General features: G+C 40.6%; 1 protein-coding gene across 4 annotated transcripts; it reads left to right on the plus strand.

The window, feature by feature from the left end:
- On the plus strand, window positions 678-9,306 carry LOC109714226 (maspardin). Of its 4 annotated transcripts, none has more exons than XM_020238740.1 (8): window positions 678-856; window positions 1,937-2,101; window positions 3,157-3,255; window positions 5,088-5,230; window positions 5,785-5,932; window positions 6,941-7,048; window positions 8,436-8,576; window positions 8,732-9,306. In XM_020238740.1, the coding sequence occupies exons 1-8, from the start codon at window positions 686-688 to the stop codon at window positions 9,062-9,064; spliced, it is 1,308 nt and encodes a 435-aa protein (XP_020094329.1). In that variant the 5' UTR covers window positions 678-685; the 3' UTR covers window positions 9,065-9,306. The 4 variants fall into 4 exon arrangements, with proteins under 4 accessions (XP_020094329.1, XP_020094330.1, XP_020094331.1 ...); XM_020238741.1 differs by having other exon boundaries at window positions 5,785-5,893; XM_020238742.1 differs by having other exon boundaries at window positions 1,976-2,101.

A 21,614-nucleotide genomic window follows, 5' to 3' on the forward strand; every position in this document is an offset into this window, starting at 1 on the left:
TTTTCTCCCCCTCTCTCCCTGTACTTTACAACCGCTTTCTCAATCTCCAATCCATTCCTGACTCCTTCCCCTCCACCAACGCAGTTGTGACTGTGGCGGCAGAGTCCAACTCCCCCTATCTTCCTCAGGGAGATGGGAGCAGCAACAACGATGGCGACGATGGTGGCAGAATCCACCCCTTTCCTCTTCCTCCTTCTCCGTCTCTGCCCTCTCCGATCTCTAATCTCCAATCCTTCCTCGACTCATTTTTCTCTCTCTCCTGCTCCTTCTCCCAAGGTAGCAAAAACAACGACAATAATAATGTGGAGGCTCTAACTCATAGGACCTCCTCCTCGTCTAAGATCTTGATGAACGATGCCATTAACGAAAACCTTCCTAAGTTGAAGAGGGAGGGAAGAAAAAAAAATTAGTATTAAAAAATAAGAGTAATAAATAATTATATTAATAAAATATTATATTAAATTTTGACCATCGATTTAGGAAGTGTAAAATATGTTTCCTAAATTGCATGTTCCGGTAGTACTAAAAATTTAAAGCCGGCATATGCCAATTGAGGGAAAAAAAAAAAAAAAAACGGTCAACTCCAAAGGAAGTTAGAGCTAAGGGGGCATCATGCAATTTCACCAAATTTATTTTTTATTAATATCCCTAATAATTTTCCCAAAATACCTCTCTCTCCATCGATATGAACTGTGCCCCGCTGTTCACAGATTTAGCAATCATTGTTCCCCTTCTCCTCTTCTTCTCCTCCTCCTCCTCTTCGTGGAGAGAGAAAGAGAGAGATATGAAGGGCGTCTCATCGGCGCCGGGAGATTACGTCTACTTCAAATCACAAGTACCCCTTCACAAGATCTCCGTACGCACTCTCTCTCTCTCTCTCTCCACCGTTTTCCCTTTTTCTTTTTTGTTTTTCTATTCTATCTCATTTAATTTCATCTTATTATTAGTCTAATTGCTTCAATCCTGTTGGATAATTTCGTTCTTGCATTCCCAATTAATGAATTTTGTGGACATCATTCCTGTTTGTTGTGTGATAATTTCTCAATTAGTTAAATATGGATCTTCTTAGTTTGGGTTAAAATTGCATGATATCTACTTGTCCTGTGGCATTTCTGTAACCAAGTCATAGAATTTCCATGTGTTTCTTATATTGAGATCTAGAATACTTGATCAAAGTTTAGGGTAAACTACACTAGTGGTTCTGGAACTTCACAGAAGTTTCACTTTGGTCATAGAACATATGCTTTGCGGCAACTGGTTCACCCTGTCAAACTCTGGTTAGTTTTCCAAACAAAAGGATCACGTGGTGCTGGTTCAGTTGCTGCATCATCTTCAGCAAATGACATGATAATGATGTGATATCTTATTTAGCCGTTAGATCGTCGTATGATTACTTTTATTAATCAACTGCCATGTCATCTTCTAGAAATCACGTGTCTGGTTTCATTCATCAAACTCCATTTGATTTTTCCTCGGAGAGGGATGGTATGGACATTGATTCCTCTATCACGTCTTCCACTAGAGATCGACACAATTATGACATGGCATCCAGTTTTGCTGCTATGTCATCTTATGGCTATCATAATTCAACTGCCGTGCCATCTTCAATAAATGATTCGACGGCTGAAACTATAGCTGAACTGATCCAGCCACCAAGCATCCCTCCTTCAAAGAAATTAAAGTGACTTATTTGAAACAAAAGTTGAAGTAGCTCAACTGCAACAAATGAACATTTATTTACCTATGTGAAACTTCATAATAAGTTCGATGATCTCTGGTGTATTAACCCATCAACTTTATTGGGAACAAGATTTTCTGGTATGTTTTGTTTCTCGCCTTTCATTTGGAACGATTTAGCTTGGTCAAGTTTGCCGGAAATGAAATCACCATTGAACTTTCGTTTTTCTCCTAAGCAGATTGCTTCTTCTTTCTATAGGTGTCTTTGCATTTATATTATCACGATGCTATTATGCAGATTGGGGCTAAACAATGGAGATACTATGATTTTGGTCCAAAGACGGTCCCGCCGCTCATTTGCATTCCTGGAATTGCAGGAACAGCTGATGTCTATTACAAGCAGATAATGTCTCTCTCTATGAAGGTACTATCCGGAGAATAGTGGTTCTCCTGTCTCTACTGAAATTCTACTGGTTTATCAGTGCAAATTTTCTTAGCTTTAAGATAATATGCTTAGTTTGTATTTATTTGAGTCTGAGAGCATATTGTTCTCCTCAGTATTGGGTCTAAAATTTGTGGAAGTGAGTAGGGATGTGATTACGTCATTACGAAAAGTGAGATTAAGGCAACCTACTTCTAAGCTCTTAGAAGAATGTCTTAGTATTTCTAAAAAATGAGTTATGAGGAGATAATATGTTGAAGTGTATCACCTAGTAAATTAAAGCAATTTGTTTGACAGAGAAACCAGAGGGATGAAGCAGCCTGGATCTAAACCATGCACTTCAGATTGAGATAGAATGAGGATCTCACTGGACAATTCCCTTACCGTTGGAAAATTACGGCATTAACCTATACTGACCACTATAGTGCAGCTAGGCTGTCGCACCTCACACATTAGATGGGAGAAATTGGTTTCATAGAAATCTAAAGAGAAAAGTCTCAATCAATATTATTTATAATTAGGTAGCCTTCTTACAGCTTAGAAGAGGAGCCTTTTGGTTACAGTCTCAGTTCCTGTTGGTGAATAATTATATAATTTATGTAAAGACTACAAACATACTGTTGTAATATATATGGATGAAACATGTGTGAAGAGACAATGAATGAAGCCACCTTTCTGCTTTTCCTCTAAAATATTTCTCAATTAATTGATCAGGAAACTATCAAATACATGGAAACAAAGGTAGTTTTTAATGGAGCTTAAAACAATCTTTTGTTTGTCATTTAAGGCTTAAATCAGTGTCTTGATTCTGAACTGTACACTAGACTATTATGTACCAGTTACTAAAATTCCTTGGTGGCAATTCTGGATTTTGGATTAAATATACGTGACTGTCACAATATCACATTGTTGGCTTAATCAGTGTCCTTCATGATTTACAGCCAAAAGTTTGGAACAAATATCGTCTTTCTTTTATCTAGTTACTCTTTTGCTTTTATTGTAATTCCACGAAGGATGACAATGATTTTTCTTTTCAGGGTTATCGGGTGATCTCTATTGATATTCCTCGTGTTTGGAATCATCAAGAATGGATTCATGCATTTGAGAAATTCTTGGATTCAATGAACGTTCATCATGTAAGGAAATTGTGTCTTTTATGTACTTACGTTCTTATCTATTCAGTTGGTTGACTATATTTCTCTATATGATTTTTTTTTTTTTTTCATGAATTGCTATGCTTTGGCATGGGAGCTTAAACACCCATGCCGACATGTGACGAGCTGTGGCACGTACTGAGCCAAAATGCAGCATGTTCCACCACGCCACTGCATGCTACGTCCATACCAGTCTATTGTCCACTGCTTTTTTTAAGGATCTTCAAAGATTTTTATTCTTAAATATGTGTTGTGCCTTTTCATAAAACTTTGCAATTAAATTGCTGGAACTGCTTCTTACGTCAGTAAATTTGTTGAAAAAGATATGCTGGACTTTATTAAATCAAGAATTGAAATTTGGAGTAAACCAATTTGTCATACATTACTTGGTTTCCCTAAAAATGGATGGTAATAGATCATAAATTACCATGTAAAAAGTAGATCACGTATTTAGAGAAATCATTGGCGAGTATTATCCTTAGATATCTATGGAACCTTAGAATGGCAAAATCGGATAAATCTGTCTTCTGTTTAGTTAGTTACTTCCATTTATCTATGTGTTCGAATATGCAATTTTGGGCCTAAAATAGTTACTGATTCTCAATTAAGTGGTATATCATAATCGGTTGGAAAATGAATGCTTTTTCCATTTTTTCCAGCTTTAACATGTAAGATGAGTAGGCTGAAATAGGTCCAACGTCCTGCCCTGTGAGAGAGGTCAAATTGGGCCAAATCATAATTCAGCCCGTGAACGTTGTGCATTTATATTCTTTAAGTGTGATGGGTGCTCCCTTTCCTTCAGGTCGACCTTTCAGAAATGTTGGTTAATGCTTATGATCCACAAAATGTACATGGTTTTGTTGCTTCTAAAATATATTTAATAAATATTGTTGTGTGTCAATTTACATAGGTAAATTAGCTTATTTACATACATCTTGTTGTTTTCTTTTAGCGGTCATATTAGTCTCCTGCACTGTTTGAAAAGGCGCGCCTCAGGTGCACGTCTAGGCAAGAGCACGGGCCTCAGCGCCTCAGTAATAGCGAGGCGGAGCGCTATTGCTGGGGCGTGCGCCTCAAGCGAGGCGCGAAGCGCCCCTGAAGCGCACGCCTCGCAATATTTAAGTTTTCAGGGATTTTTTATTCAAGTTTTGGAATTGTCGGATTTTGAATTTACATATTATACTTTAACCTGCTAAAATACTTAAAAAATATTTGAAGAAATCCAAATAAATTCAAGTTCTCGAATTGTCGGGTTTTGAATTTGCATTTTATACTTTAAACTCGATAAGATACTTAAAAAATCTTGAAAGAAACCCAAAAACCCTAAAAAATTCAGCCTCTTGCCCCCTCCTCTCCGTCTCTTGTTCTCCCACATTCTCTCCCTGTCGAGCATCCAACAGCAATTGTGCTAGCAGCAGAAAGCAGCGGCGGCCAGAACAAGCAACCAGTAGCAGCAGGTGCCAGAACAAGCAACCAGCAGCAGCGGCAGTAGGAAAACAAGAAGCAGCAACAACGAAAACAACAACAACGTCAGAAAGAACATCAAATTAAACTATATGCATGCGTTTTCTTTACTTTTTGATAGTTATTTTGGGATTTTTTAATATAAAATATCAAATTAAACTAGGCTTAGTAAATGTGTGGCTCGCCTTCTTGAGGCACGCGCCTCACAGTGCACCTCGCGCCTAGGCTCCAGGAGAGTTTTGCACTTCTCAGCGCCTCGCGCCTTTTTAAACACTGTCACTCTCCTACTGTGTTAATCTAGATCTAAAATATTTTAATACTGATAAGTTTGATGTGAATTTGATGAAAAGGTACACATCTATGGCACGTCTCTTGGAGGATTCTTGGCACAAATATTTGCTCAACACCGTCCGAGGCGGGTGAAGTCACTGGTCCTATCAAACACTTTTCTAGAGACGCACAAGTTTGCAGCTGCCATGCCATGGTCTCCAATGTATGCTCTTCTTTCTCTGGTGTTTATGTAATTATTTATTTTTTGCTGAGTTGTAAATGAGAAATTTTCAATAGGCTGACATCTTGATAAGAACATAACATTGCATGAGTGACATAAGTGCTAGTATTATACCACCATTAGAAAAGCTTTCAGATCTTCTGGTTGTGCCATCTGGTGATACTATTAACAAAGGCAAACATAGGTTGATATGTGTGGTGGACTTTCTTAACAAAAAAAAGGGCTATCTTCAAATTTTATCTAATTTTGTCTGTTTCAGACATAATCATAACAAGTTGAGGTTAATTTTTTTAATAGTTTTTAGTACACTAGTGAAGGAACTTAATAATTCACTGAATAGTGATTAACATACATTGAGGAGCTAGATAATTTAGAGCCTAATGCACGTGGACAGTGTTTGTACTACTGATTGCAGCTTGTCCTTCAGATTTGTTCTTGGATTATTACCCATCAGACCTGGCTTAATAACTGTAAAATTTTATTGGATCTATATTTTTTGAGCCTTTTCATCCAACAAACTTTGTTTGATGTTGCAGTGTTAATTGGACCCCTTCTTTTTTGCTGAAGCGTTACATCTTGACAGGAATCCGTGATGGTCCACATGAACCATTCATAGCCGATTCTGTGGACTTTGTTGTTGGTCAGGTGTGTGTTAATATTTTTACGGCAGCGGCTAAACATATAGTAAGGGTTTTTTCTTTTCACATACATACACTTGGAAATATGCAAAAAATGAGTGAATGTCCCTACAAATATGGTGGTTGCCTGCTTACCTCCTAAAAGTTAAAACGTTGCCATTTTGCTTGTACCCTGCCAGGGCTATTGCTGCAAAAAGCAGGAGGATCAATGAGTTTTTTGTTTTTTGTACAGATTTCCTCAGCAGGTCACACACGAATAAAGTTTTCAGGCGTATATGCTGAGATACCATTTTTTCAGAGCACTCTCTCAATTTTGCTATATATATATAGATATAGAATTGAGCTAGAATACTTTTAGAAGCACCAACCCCTTGGTGCTTCTAAGTTTCTAGCCCTTGGATCTACTCCTTGATTACTAATAGCCTTTGGATCAAATACTATTCCACCTACCACCACCTACCACCATCATCTCAACCCTACATCTCTTCATCCAATGGCTAAAAGCTCAAAAGCACAACTCTTTTGGTGCTTTTGAGAGTATTCTAGCTCAACTCTATATATATATATATATATATATATATATATATATATATATATATATAGGGGTATATCTGCATTACACCCATAATAATATTTTACACTCTCGAAGTCCTTTTATTGGGATTCTCTACAGTGCAATGCAGTTCTATTTTCCTAGTGAGCCTGCATTCTAGAAATACAATAGTCCTCCCTCCTCATTCTAAGAGATTATCTGTTTGACATTAGTTGTGTAGGACTTAATGAAAAATTCGCTGCCATAATTTTGTATTTCGTACAAGAATCTCTTAAGAAATGGTAGTTTCCTTAGTTGATTTTGCTTTCTATTTTGTAAATCTCTAAAAGTATCTATCATCTTTTATGGGTCAACACTATTTTCTAATTGGTGCAATTGGTCAACAGATTGGGCAGTTGCAATTCTCTCCCTTGTATCTTACTTCTGCCTTAGAGGAACTGCAATTGTTTTAGTTACTACTTTATCTCGCCTGTGACTTTCTTGCAACGTTTGAAATTTCAGGTTGAGACGTTGGGAAGAGAGGACCTTTCTTCAAGATTAACTTTGAATGTGAATGTTGCATCAGTTGGTCCGCTCTTACTCTCGGATTCTTTCATCACCATTATGGATGTATGTCAACTAAACTTGCATTTCGCAATAGAACTTATTTTCTCTCTCCTGTATAAATGCAGAAGGTTATGTTGCGCACAAGGTGTAAATTGGAGAGTTTACACTAGCATGAAATTCAATAGTGGAGATCTTAATCTAGGAACGATGATCCACAAGGCCTTAGAGTTTTACGATTTTCACATGAAGATCTCATATATAGGATTCCCTTTCTCATCCAATAACATATCCCCAATAGATAGTTTAAAAGAATGTCATAGTGTTTGAAAGCATTTGGGTCTCTTTATGTCACATTATATGCTTTCTATCATATATGCCAAACATTCATGCTTGAAATCTAATCTAGATATCTCTCTCTCTCTTTGTATTTCTGAAAATGAAATTTGGCTTTGTGGAGTACCTACTTAATCACTTATGCTTATGGAATCAGCTAACATATGCAACAAAAGAATTTTGAGGTTAAATAAGCTCCCAGTCATCTTTTTGTTTGCCATAACAGAACTTGCAAGTAGCCTGTTGCAGTTCAGAAAAGCCTACCAGTTCTTATTATGAGCGAGGTTCATATAGGTTAAATTATAATTTCTCTTTTCGGTTTAGACTCTATAGATTATTGAGAAATCTGGGAGCGTACTACATTTTTGTCGAGTCTAAACTCAAATTGACCAGTTTGGCATAGTACATATTAATTTTGCTCTATTTTTTAACCCACATTTAATATTAAGCACTTGAATGACGACTGTATCATCTATATACTATGCTTGTTTAATTCTCATACATATATTTTAATTGCCCTCTGAAAATGAGAATTTCTATTTATTGGTTATGGATCATGATGCAGTTTGAGGAGCTGTGGAGCCTTTTACTATAACTTAGAAACCTTAGCAAGCTTATTCAACTGGAAAGTGGAAACTAATTTATTTGGAAGACATTGGTATAAAGATAATCTCCTAAATGTTTGCTGCCAAGTGAAGGCGAAAGGGTTTGAAAATTCAGTCGAGAAGCAACTTGGTGACTGGAAGATAATGAAAACAATACATAATCACAATATCTTTGAATGATGTTATGAATACGTACTGTTCCCTTTGAATTTATTTGCATGATTTTTGTTAGACTGTTCAGAGATCTGTCTGATAATTTTAAGCTAAAAGACTAATTACGACTATTTTGGTGGCGTTATGATTTTATAGGATTTTAGATCCTTACATTGCACTTATCTTGCAGATTTGTAAAGGGCTTTTGTTTTATTTTGGCAAAAGGGAAAAGCAGCTGATGTGAATCGTGACATTGTGAACAAGAACCTGAATTAGTCTTACTTGCAATTTCTTAAGTTCCATTTGAAAGTACTAATTAATCAAAAAAAAAATTTCTTTAATTTGATCATTTTTTGCAGACGATCGATTATTGTGCTGTCCCTCAGCAATTGAAAGACCAAGTTAGCGAAAGATATCCTGGGGCAAGGCGAGCGGTCTTGAAGACCGGTGGTGACTTCCCTTTTCTTTCACGGCCTGATGAGGTTAATCTTTACCTTCAGGTATTACAAATTTTTGTTCTTGCACTTCGTTTTTTTCCCTCCCTTTTTAACTTTTTCATTCTTTTAATGCTTTTTTACTTTGTCATTCTTTTTTTTTTAATCTTCCACCTTTCACTTATCTTACAACATTCTACTAATTAATGAAAAATCAACAGCTTCATTTGAGAAGAGTAGGAGTTGAAGCAAAGCCGGAATTAGTAAAAGGCTTCTCGGGAGACGGTAATGCAGGAAGTTCAATGGGTGAGAACAACGGGCGAGACCACTTTGATAATTCAGGAAAAGACCATGAAGACCCTGGAGCTCAAGAAGGCGGCAGTGATCTGACCGAATCATTTAACTCCGAAACGCATGGTTTGCATCAACAAGTGCTCGCGAAGTTGCTTCTCAACGTGTTTTATAACCTCAACTTTTCAATGCACGTATCTTGTGCTTCCCTGATTCTGCAATACTATGCTCTGTCCTTGTATATTACGTCAAAACAGGTGTAAAATGTTTGAGGCCTTGTAGATTATTCTTTTCTCTTTTTCTTCCTTGCTTTTCATTTTCTTTGTGAAGCTGTGTACAAATACTAGAACTGTGCTTATCCAAATGACCTTTTGTGTTTTAGCTGTCGCGGAGCCGTTGATTGTATTTCGGTAAAGCTGGTTTGGAGTGAAAATTTTTGTACAAGGTGCCAACAGGCTCCAAAAACAGGGATTACTTAAATTTATTCCGACTATATTCTCTTTAATGTGGAGTTTAATTATCTTAATACTTATTTTTTAGTGCTTATACTTTGTTAAAATGGTGATGTTCTTTTATCTTCTTTTTTTTTTGAGAGAGAGATAGGTAGTATGCCACCCGCTTTGTTTTGTTTCATTTAAAAATAAACTTAGCTGGAAATGTCAATCAACAAGAATTCGAACTTGGTTCCTCAGGTACCAACCATCAAGCTCTTTGCCACTTGTGCTAGGGACGGTCAGTATGTTCTTTTATCTTTGAAACCTACTTTAGGGACATTCTTTATAGTTTGTTTGAGGAATACCTTCTCTTTAATTATTTCACATTCTATTTAGCCTAATGGTACATCTCTGACATTGGGATGTCAATAAGTCGGATTCAAAGCGGATTTTCAAACAACCCAACTTCGTCGGCCAAATTCGAAATCCAAACTTGAAGTCAGAATCGGAATCTGACGGATTTTAAAAATTCATATCTAAACCCGGCTAGATCAAATTTCAAAATTCGAACTCAAACCTGAAAATTCAAACTCGAAACAATTATTTCTCTTTACTATATTTCAAAACATATTACATTAAATCTATTTTTTTTTTAAATACAAATTCAAATATAACATCAAACATTTACATATATATTATGTAATGTAATATTAATTTGGGTTCGGGTTAGGTTCAGGTTTGGATCGGGTACAAACAAAATTCATACCCAAATCCAAATTCGTCGGCTTTTCGTTTTGGTATCTATATCCGAAACTATATCTGTTTAGCATCAAATCGGATAAAATTTGGGGTGTCTGTACCTATTGACATCCCTACTTTGACATGTGACTTTTCTCGGGTTCAACTTTTATCTTTCCTCTTTTAGATGCCTAGTTCAGTTTCAAAGTATTTGTGCTATTTAGCTTTCATTAGACTAGCATATGTAGTATATTTGCAGTTACTATCATTCTGTTGGAAGTATTATACATTTTTGTTCCATTAAAACAAAGAGCCTTTTGTCTAAAAAAAAATTTACTAGTTTTGCGTTTTTTATGCAAAACTAGATTTTAATCTGACTAAATTGTTCTTTTGCCTATAAAGACGGATAGGGTGCGCGCTTATTGAAGCCTTCTCGTGTAAAAAGCGGATGCTTATCGAGCCTTTCACATGCTGTAATTTTTTAAAACATATTGTACTATTTAATAAAATATTATAAGATTTGAGAGTATATTGCATAATTTTAAATTGTATATTGCATAATTTGTTAACATAAGTTCTAATACCAACTGTTGGGAATCTGGTACTTGCTTGATACCAAATTTTGAGAATCTGTAACCTGCTCCGATACCAACTATTGTTGATCCGGTACTGATTGTTAGAATTCCGCAACGGAAGGGTAAAATTAGGTTTTTACTATAAATCTGTCTCCTCCTCAAAAGTTGATACAATCATAAAAAAAGAAAAATAAATAAACAGAAAAAAATATACAGATAAAATATAATTCATTAAATAAGAGAAAATTATATCTGACTTCTCTTTTGAAATAGAGTAACTTCAAATCGGAGCCTCTTTCTGAAACTCTCTCGTCCTTCTCGTCTTTCATAAACCTAAAAGACTACTCTCTCTTTTTGTCTCTCACGTACACACACTAGGTGCATGCAACCATGGCCAAGCTTTCCTCTTTGGTTAGGTCCTCCAAGACTTCAGCGTACACCCTAAAGAGCACTAATTTGACCGTACTCTCCTAAAGGCTTTTCAACGTTTACATAGACGAGTGATGAATCTGTGCTACACTACCGATAAATCTATCAACTTTTAGAAATAAACTTTAAAGAAAGAGAAAATAAAATTTGTGAATAAAAAGATTAGGGACCAAAATAAAAATAGTAAAATGATTGGGAACCAATATGCAATTAATTTTTAAAAAAGTGTCATGAATTTAATTGATAATTGATATAGATATATAGGAAAAAAATTTAAAAAAAAATGTTGAGAGAGAAAAAATAAAAAAAGAAAGTAAGAGAGAGGAAAAAAAAGAGATGAGCCCCACCGTGTTGAGAGAAAGAAATAAAAAAGAAAGCAGTCGAGTTTCACTAGCGTCCGAAACTCTTTGCCCCGGGACCAACATTTTCCCCTCTCGGAAGTGGGACCAAACCACTTTCTCATCTCCACCGAATGGGACCAACATTTTCCCCTCTTGGAAGTGGAGGTTCTGCCTAGAGTTATTTCTGACCACTGTCCCATCCTGCTTTCAACTGGTTTTAAGACCAAGCGGAAACTGTTCAGGTTCGAAGAGATCTGGCTTCACAACGAAGATTTTCTTCAGAACTTACATGTGTGGTGGAGGGAAACTCAACGCAATGGCTCAACACTTCTCTCTTTCAATGCTAAACTCAGATTTTGTCGAAAGCAAATCAAGAGATGGTGCGCTTCAAATTTCTATAGCGTCCTTAAGACTAAGGCGGAAATTATGCATGAGGTACAGAAAATCGACTCGTTAGAAGAGAACTCTCTGCTGACGGCTGAATTACAAGAGAGAAGGAAGACTCTTAAATCACGACTTGCTAAAGTCCTTATAGATGAAGAAGGATTGTGGAAAACCCGCGCCAAACAACAGTGGTTACAGGAAGGAGACGGCAACACTATGTTCTTCCATGCGTTAGCCAATAACAGGAGATGTTCGAATGCGATTGGGACGATTGTAGACGAAGGTAAAAGTTTTACTAAGGAAGAAGATAAGAGACGCTACTTTCGATGTAAATTTTCAGAACTCTTTGCCCCAGAATCACATACAGCACACCCTGTTGGGAACTGGAGTGGACTTTTCCAAAACAGACGGGTCACCAATTCAGATCTATTAACTGTCCCCTTTAAACTAGACGAAATCAAAACAGCGGTGTTCCAGCTCGGGAGGGATAAAGCCCCTGGACCTGACGGCTTTCCCTTAAGTTTCTACCAAACTTTTTGGGACGTCATCAAGGATGATATTTTTCTGATCTTCCAAGAGCTCTACGAGGGCCGACTCTCTACTCGTGCTGTTGACTATACGTATGTTTGCCTCATCCCGAAAAAAGAAGGTGCGGTTAGGGCCAACGACTTTAGGCCTATTAGTTTATTGAATGGGATCCAAAAGATCATTTCCAAGGTCCTAGCTAATAGACTACAAGGGTTTCTACCGGATCTCATCTCTACCTCACAGTAGGCGTTTTTAAAAGGGAGACTCTTGGCCGATTCGTTTGTTACCGCCAACGAAGTAGTGGCTTGGGGGTATAAAGAGGCGGTCGAGGGGGTTGGGGTAAAAATTGACTTTGAAAAGGCTTAAAACAAAGTCGACTGGTCATTTCTCATAAAGGTTCTGGGGTGGATGGGCTTTAACGATAAATGGTGTGGATGGGTCAGCGAGTGTGTTTGTAATGCAAAAATCGTGGTCCTCGTTAACGGTGTACCTTCTAACTGGATCAAAACTAAAAGAGGTGTGGGGCAAGGCGACCCCCTATCTCCTTACCTTTTTCTTCTTGTAATCGAGTGCCTCGCAAGGATGACCGACAGAGCTACTGAGTCTAACTTCCTAAAGGAATCGGACCCACTTCAGATAGCTCTGTATCGTTAATACAGTATGTTGACGATACCTTCTTCTTTTGTGAGGCTAGGAAACGATATATGCACAACCTTAAATTCTTGTGGATTCTTTTTGAGTGGGCCTCTGGCGTCAAGATTAACAAAGATAAGTCGGAGCTTTTCTATATGGGGAGTAAGAATGGAAAAGGCAATAGACTCGCCGGTATTCTGCAGTGCAAAGTTGGACAGCTGCCTACTAAGTATCTAGGTCTACCCCTAACTTCCAGGGCACTTAGAAAAGAAGATTGGGCAGGTGTTCTCAATAACTTCCAAAGGAGGATCGACGGGTGGCAGGCCAAACTCCTATCCCCAGGGGGGAGATTAACTCTGATCAATTCGGTTCCCTCTAATCTGCCGATGCATTTCTTCTCTATTTTCAAAGCTCCAAAATGGGTGCTTAAACGTATGGAGGCGTTGCGAAGGAACTTCTTCTGGAAGGGTCGAGCGAGCCCTTCAGGGGGAGGTTATATGGTAGCTTGGAAAAATATTTGTATGAGTATGAAGGAAGGGGGATTAGGTGTTAAGGACTTGGCCACCATGAACGATGCACTACTAACTAAATGGTGGTGACGTTTCCTCACCGAACGAGATCTACTCTGGATCAAGCTGATCAGGAGCCTGTTTTACAACCGTAAGCGACCTTTACTTGAAGGTCGATCGTTTCGACCTGCCTCACATTGGTGGAAAAATGTGCTCAACTGAAGGATATTTTCAAGAGCGGTGTGAGCTATGGCTTAGGGGATGGGAGTCTCATCGATTTCTGGTCAGATAGATGGTGCGGCGACATGCCCCTGAAGTCATCCTACCCAGATATCTTTGCGAATGTTAACCTTAAGGAGGTTCAGGTCTGTGATTGTTTCTCTACCTTGGGATGGAGGTGGAAAAAGATCCTGAGAGGAGCGAGACGAAGCTTCTGCGTTAGTGAGCAGAGCATTAGGGGCCTGAAGAATACCCTCGCTAATCTTAGAGTTGAAAATCGACCTGACGTTATCCGTTAGAGGTAGGACCCAGGTGATAGATTCACAACCAAATTCGTGTGTTCGATTCTCATGTGTGGAGGTGTCAAGGATGCCGCAACGCCTGCCATCTGGAGACTAAAAGTTCCTACTAAAGTTAAAACTTTTCTATGGCTAGCACTCAGAAAAAGACTGCCTACGGTGGATAATCTTCTCAAAAGAGGGTGGTCCGGATATAACAATTGTTTCTTGTGTGGTACTGAGCTCGAGACTGTAGACCATTTAATGGTAGGGTGTGTTGTTAGCAAGTTTCTCCTTTTCTCGCACCTTGGGGACTGTCTCGCCTACCCTCTTATTGAAGACATCAACAGCGTCTGGGAGCAGCTGCTAGAGATGCGCCCGAAGAGCGACAGTCAAAAGGCTCTAATACTGGTGGCGGCCACATGGTGGATGGTCTGGCGCGATAGGAATAACGCTATCTTCAGAAATCTACCCACTGATGTTTCCCTAATAGCCTATCGTATCGGAGTGTTGGCCAATGAGTGGACCGAGTTCTGCATTGCTGGATGATGGCTAAGTCTTGGTTTAGACCTGGTCACGACTATTTTTCGCCTTTGTTTTCTTAGCCTTTTCGTGAACCTTTCTCTTTTCTTTTTGCTTTTCCGCCCTTCTGAGGCCCTGGCTGCCTCACCTTATGTATCTAAATTCATTTGCCCAATGAATGAAGTACGTAGCGTGCTACCCCTTTCTCAAAAAAAAAATAAAAAAGAAAGTGAGAGAGAGAGCAAAAAAAAAAAAAAAAAGGACCCACCGAAGCTCCCCGCCAAATGTGGGGAGGCTTCGGTTGGGTTGACCTTTCATTATATACTAGTATAGGACCCGCGCTTCGCGGCAGGTAGATAATATTTCAGTAAATTTTTATATATAATTTTTAAAATTTTAAATTGAAAAAATTTATAATGAAAAATATAAAACAAACTTATATATCTTTTATATATTATAAAAGCTATTTTTTATTAATATTTTTAGCTTTCAGTATTTGTAAAGTTAAAGTATTCCAATAACTTTATTTATTTTAAAATTAAAAAAAATTATAATGCAAAATATAAAACAAACTTATATATCCATTATATATTATAAAAACTAATTTTTATTAATATTTTTAGCTTTCAGTATTTGTAGATGTTGGTAGCCGAAATCTACAATCCCTAACCCTGTCAAAGATCTTCCTCGGGAAGTGCGTAGGGATGCGAAACAGCTGCGAATAGTGACCCTTAAAATTTGCGCCCTTCGATTGATCAGGCAATTCGGCTGACGAGGGATCGGGTCAGCCGGGTTCGAAACCTCTACAGTAAATTCGGTTCGGCTGGATGAGCCGAATGAACAAGAGAAGTCAGAATTTCAATCAAGGAATGAGTCGAATGGCTAATACAGCACAGGAACTGGTCGGCCCGAAGAGCCGAACACTGCCTTCTATTGAAAGAGAACGGAGAAAGTACAGGAAAGCGGGTTTTTGTCAACAGCGGAGTGATGCCCAAAGGGCAGACAGACTCCAGGATGCTAAGTTACAGGAACTACTCCTAGAGAAAGCAGTAAATACGAGAAAGAAAGATGCAGGAAAATAAGGATGGTCTTTTTGTGCGCAAGAGCAAAGACCTCTTTTCAGGGTATTATTATCCTATTTATAGATAACCCCCTCGGTCAGTTATTGCTCTTACACGATCGGCCACTATCTCCTCATATTCCGGACCACATCTAGCCGATCGAAAACGCATGTAACTGCTTGCGGTTACCGTAACTTCCTTCAATTGGCGCGATTTGTTTTTCTTTACACTTTTCCGGTGCTCCCGGTGCACGACCAAATAGATACTTTTGAAGGGAATACCAGCACCGATCTTGTCCGCGCCTAATTGTCTCAACAGTAGAGTTAAAGTATTCTAATAACTTTATTTTGAAATTCAATCAAACTTAATAATTTTTGTAGCTCTTTTAGCACGATGGGGAGAGAGCAAAAAAAATAAAAAAAGAAAGTAACCGAGAGAGAAAGTGAGAGAGAAGGAAAAAAGTAAAAAATGAAAGTAAGAGAGAGAGAGTAAAAAATGAAAGTAAGAGAGGGAGAGAGAGATAGAGAGAGAGGGAAAACAAAATATTCTATTTTTATTTTTTTTGCTCTTTGCCCATCGCGCTAAAATAGCTATTAAAATTATTAAGTTTGTTAAATTTTTAAATAAAGTTATTAGAATACTTTAACTTTACAAATACTGAGAAAGCTATCTTTTTATTAATATTTTTAGCTTTCAGTATTTTTAGATAAATTATTCTAATAACTTTATTTAAAAATTCAATCAAACTTAATAATTTCAATAGCAATTTTAGCGCGATGGAAAAAGATAAAAAAAATAAAAAAGAAAGTAAGAGAGGGAGAGCGAGAGTGAGGGACAGAAAAAAAAAAAAGAAAAAAGTGGGTCCCACCAAAACCCCCCAAAAGCGGGGAGGCTTCGGTTCAACCCAACTTTCATTATATTAACTAGTGAAGACCGCACGTTGCGGCGGGATGATTTCGTAAAAATAAATAAATAAATAAATAAATAAGTTAAGAAAGTAAAAAAAGAGTCAAAGAATTATATGAAAAAAAAAAGCAACTAGAGAAAAAGTAACTATTGCTGCAATAAAAATATAAAAATAAATTATAGAAAGAACTAAAAAAAAATAAGGACTAAAACTATACGAATTTGTTATCTTGACTAGTAAAACATAGCATTGATCTATGCAATAAAATTTTATATTTATTTGTTATATTAACTATTAAAAAATAGAATTGATCCATATGAGAAAATTTTATACTTGATGTAGGCAAAAATAAAAAATTGTTAAGAAAAAAAATAAAAAAAGAAAGAGAGAGTGATTTATGAACGAACTGCGCTAGCGCATTCAGCACATCCGAGGCATCGACATTACTATTTTATTTCGCCCGATTTGGTTGCTGATTTGCGACGAAACCTCTTCTCTCTGAATCTACATATATATATATATATATATATATATATAAGAGAGAGAGAGAGAGAGAGAGAGAAAGAATGTCCGGCTGCTATGATATTAATAGCACGAAACACTTGGTGCTACCAAGTTTTCCGCCGTTAGATCTACCCTTTTGATCATTTTCACCTGTTAGATCATACTATTCAACCAACCACCCACTCAACCCTAGGAGGCCCCCCTCATCCTAACCGCATATCTCTTAATCCAATGGCTAAAAACTTGGTAGCACCAATGACTTGGTGCTATTAATAGTACATTAACCTAGTTCTATATATATATATATATATATATATCAATTTGAAATTCAAAATTCAAATTCAAACTTGGATTTCTTTCATTTAAATCTCAAATATTACAATATGTTAGTTTGATTGAAATATTGAGCAGACAAAATCATCGAGCTCAATTGGTAAGGGCAGTTTTGGACCTTTTGGCCCAGCCAGAAGGTGAGGTCTTGGACATAGGAGTGTTGAATATCGCATGTGGGTTTTTGATGCTAAGGGTTTGACTTCGGTTGCATGTATATCAGACTGGTGGGAGACGGTGGTCTCCAAGGTGAGTATTATTGACACAGACAATGATATAGATTCGCTCGTGGTGAGCTAGTTGACGTGGTTGGCTAGTCGTAGTGTGTTGTTTCAGCCTACGAAAATATACTCCAGACTTGTGGTGTTGTCCCGGGACTTTTCTACATGAACTTTTGACGTATTTGAGTTGGGTATTGATATGCAAACGAACATTGATTCAGATGGCTACTTCGATCTGAAGTCGGTAAGTGGTGCATGCTTGGTGATCTCTATACTTGTTATCTTTTTTCGTTATTTGATATTGATTGAGCATTCTTACACCACTTGACTTCATAATTAGTCACTCGACCATTATTTCTATTTCATATGGTCATGATCTAGTAGTAGAGTGATGTTTATAATGATTGAGTCATACATGACATGATCTGATATTAGTTGACTTCATAGTTGGGTGACACTCATAGTGCGGGCCACAGAAGGAGGCCAGGTGTCACGGACTTAACGGTTTGGTTCGCAAAATCCGTGCGGCGCTCGCCTTCCTCCGCGAAGTGAGCAAGCCTGTCTCTCTACTTGCTAAGTTAGGACCTCGCTCGCCCTAGACTAAGTACAAGAGAGAGATAAGAAGAAAGCTCTTCTATTACTTTAAACTTGAGAATACAAAAGAGGATTCTTAAAATGAGAGGGGTGGAGGCCACACCATATATAGGCCACTCGCCGCCCATAAAGCCAATGAAAAAGTGCCAAGGGGCACAATACTACTAGCCAAAAGGGGAGGCCACGCGGTCTCCCAAGAGTCCTAATAAATAAGCATAGAACTCGAAGAGTCATACATTTATTAACTACCTAGAAACTCTAAGGGACTCTTGACCCTCCGGTATCCGCACCATCAGTCTCGAGATCCGCGTAGAAGTTTCTAGAAGATTCCAAGCCAAAACCTCCATCAGATGTCCGCTTTGAAGTTTGGGTGATTGCAAAGGGAAATCGCGGAGAAAATCTTTATGTCGTGACAACCTCCCCCACCTATTGCGCAGACGCCCTCGTTGCGCGCTGGTGTTGGAAGTCATCGATCAGCTTCTGATACTTCGAGAGAGTGTCAGCCTTCTCCCAGCTTGCCTCGCCATGCGGGAGATTCTTCCACTTGACAAGGTACTCGACCATCCTCGGGACTCCGCAACACCGAATGGTGCAAGTATCCAGCAAGGCTTCGACCTCCTTGTCGATTGCAGTGGTCATAGTGGCAGGAGCGCGCTGCGACACGCCCCGGCTCGGGTCCTCAGCGTTTTCATGGTAGGGCCGCAGGCAGCTAGCATGAAAAACAGGATGAATCTTCAGGTTGGCAGGGAGTTGCAGTTTGTAGGCTGCCTTGCTCGCTGGCTTCACGATAGTGAAAGGACCCTCGTACTTTCGCAAAAGCCCACGGTGCACCTTGCGAAAAGCCTTGAACTGTTGTGGTTGCAGATTGATCAACACTCGATCTCCCTCGACAAACTCCAAGGGTCGCCGCTTTGCATCGGCCCACTTTTTCATTCGGCGGGCCGCCTTCTCAAGATAGGCTCTCGCAATGTCCCCCTTCTCCTGCAAATGAGAAGTGAATTGGAGAGCCATTAGGCTGCGGCCCTGCTCGCTCGCAGCAGCAGAATGCGGAGTGAGTGGTTGCCTCCCCGTTGCCAGCTCGAACGGGCTAAGGTTGGTTGACTCGCTCCGCCGCAAGTTGTAAGAGAACTGGGCCACGTCCAGATGATGCACCCAGTCCTTCTGGTTGGCACTGACATAGTGCCGCAGGTACTCCTCTAGTAAGGCATTCACCCGCTCCGTCTGGCCGTCCGTCTGTGGGTGGAAACTGGTGGAAAAGAGCAACTCCGACCCCAAGATCCGGAACACCTCTGTCCAGAACTTGCCCGTGAACCTAGGGTCTCGGTCACTCACAATGCTTTCGGGGACCCCCAAAAGCTTCACCACATTACTGACGAAGAGCCGCGCTGCTTCTTCCGCCGTGTAATCCGCTGGTGCCGCGATGAAAGTCCCGTACTTGGAGAATCGGTCCACCACCACGAGGATGGACCCCAACGTCCCCACCTTGGGCAAGGCGGAGATGAAGTCCATGGAAATGCTCTCCCACGGACGCGTCGGTGTAGGCAGGGGCTCGAGGAGGCCCTCAGGACTTTGGCGTTCCACCTTGTCTTGCTGGCACACAAGGCAAGTCCGCACGTACGCCTCCACGTCGTCGTGCATGCGAGGCCAATAGTAGGCGGCCTTGAGTAGCGCCATCGTCCGCTTCTGTCCTGGATGTCCAGCCCAATTGGAGTCATGACACTCCTTCATGAGCTCGCAACGAAGATTACCCCATCTGGGCACGTAGACGTGTCGCCCCTTGGTGAGGAGCAGCCCATCGCTAAGCCAGAACCGCTGCGTCTTGCCCTCCTTGACGAGTCGCACGAGTCCTTGGGCCACAGGGTCTTCGCAAGTCCCTTCACGGATTCGCTCCCTGATCGCGCCTTGGATCTGGCATACCGCTGCCAGTTCCCCCTTGCGGCTGAGTGCGTCAGCCACTTGGTTCTCCTTCCCGGGTTTGTACATGAGCTCCATGTCGAACTCCGCCAGGAAGTCCTGCCACCTCCCCTGCTTGGGTGACAGCTTCTTCTAAGTAAGGAAGTAGCTCGTCGCGACATTGTCCGTCCGCACAACGAACTTGCTTCCAAGGAGATAGTGCCGCCAAGTCCTGAGGCAGTGCACCACGGCAGTCATCTCCTTCTCTTGCACCGTATACCGCCGCTCAGTGTCGTTGAGCTTGCGGCTCTCATAGGCGATGGGGTGTCCGTCCTGCACGAGAACACCACCAATGGCAAAGTTCGAGGCGTCAGTATGTACCTCGAATGGACGGCTACAGTCGGGAAGCCGCAACACCGGATCCTCCGTCACCGCCCGCTTTAAGTCCTCAAATGCCTCCGCGCATCGAGGGGTCCAGTCCCATGACTGGGTCTTCTTCAGCAGATCTGTCAAAGGGGTCGCTCGAGCGGAGTAGCCCGCGATGAAGCAGCGATAGTAGTTGACGAGTCCGAAAAAGGATCGCAGCTCGGACACCGTCGTGGGCGCCTCCCACTCGCAGATCGCCCGCACTTTCTGCTGATCCATGTGGAGTTGTCCTCGACCAATCCAGTGGCCAAGGAAGTGCACCTTCTCCTTCGCAAAGGAGCACTTCTCCCTTTTGACATAGAGTTCGTTTTCCCGCAGCACTTGGAAGATCGTCCGCAGATGCTCGACGTGCTCCTCTAGAGTGTTGCTGTACACGATGATGTCGTCGAGGTACACTACCATGAAGCGGTCGAGGTAGGGGTGGAATAGCTTGTTCATCAGGGTGCAGAAGGTCGCCGGTGCATTCGTCAGGCCGAATGGCATGACGAGGAACTTGTAGGCTCCATACCTCGTCACACATGCCATTTTCTCCTCATCGCCCTACGCGATCCTGACTTGGTAGTACCCCGAGCGAAGGTACAATTTGGTGAAGAACTTCGCTCCGCCAAGCTGGTCAAACAAGTCAGCAACAAGGGGAATAGGGTACTTGTTCTTTACCGTCACCTTGTTGAACGCTCTGTAGTCAATACAGAGCCGTAGGCTTCCGTCGCTCTTCCTTTGGAACAAGACTGGTGCTCCGTAGGGTGCTTTCGACGGCCTGATGAAGCCCGCATCGATGAGGTCCTTCAGTTGACGCTGCAACTCCTCGAGCTCTGGCGGGGCCATGCGGTATGGTGCCTTTGCCGGTGGCTTTGCTCCTGGCTCGAGCTCGATCGCATGGTCCACCTCCCGCCTGGGTAGAAGTCTCTTGGGCAACTCCTGGGGCATGACGTCCTTGAACTCCCCCAGGACTGCATCGATCACCGCTGGAGGGCCTTCCTCTTCGAGGTCCTCGTCGCTCACCTCGCAGATGGCCGCAAGATAAGTGATCTCTCCACGCTTTACCTCCTTCCGCAGTTGCAGAGCGGATAGGGTGTGGGTTGCCGCTGGTTCGCTGCAGCTAGCCAAGACCATGCACGGGGCTGCCTCCTCCATGATGCTCAAGGCCCCGAGATGCGACATCGGGACCGCTTTCGATGAAGCTAGAAAGTCGATGCCGAGAATGACTTTGAAGTCGTCGATGGTCGCGGCGGTGAAGTTCGCTGTACCTGACTAGGGTCCTACAGCGATCGTCACCCCTTTGGCTAC

This window comes from Ananas comosus, linkage group 8 (assembly GCF_001540865.1).
Source record: "Ananas comosus cultivar F153 linkage group 8, ASM154086v1, whole genome shotgun sequence".
Classification (NCBI taxonomy): domain Eukaryota; kingdom Viridiplantae; phylum Streptophyta; class Magnoliopsida; order Poales; family Bromeliaceae; genus Ananas; species Ananas comosus.

What these genes read in the sequence shown, in the direction of transcription:
- LOC109714226 (XM_020238740.1), top strand. Translation starts at nt 686, where the DNA reads ATGAACTGTGCCCCGCTGTTCACAGATTTAGCAATCATTGTTCCCCTT. An exon ending in CGGCAGCGGCTAAACATATA is followed by an intron (nt 5,933 to 6,940) that starts GTAAGGGTTTTT and finishes TTGAAATTTCAG; the next exon opens with GTTGAGACGTTGGGAAGAGA. An exon ending in CTTTCATCACCATTATGGAT is followed by an intron (nt 7,049 to 8,435) that starts GTATGTCAACTA and finishes CATTTTTTGCAG; the next exon opens with ACGATCGATTATTGTGCTGT.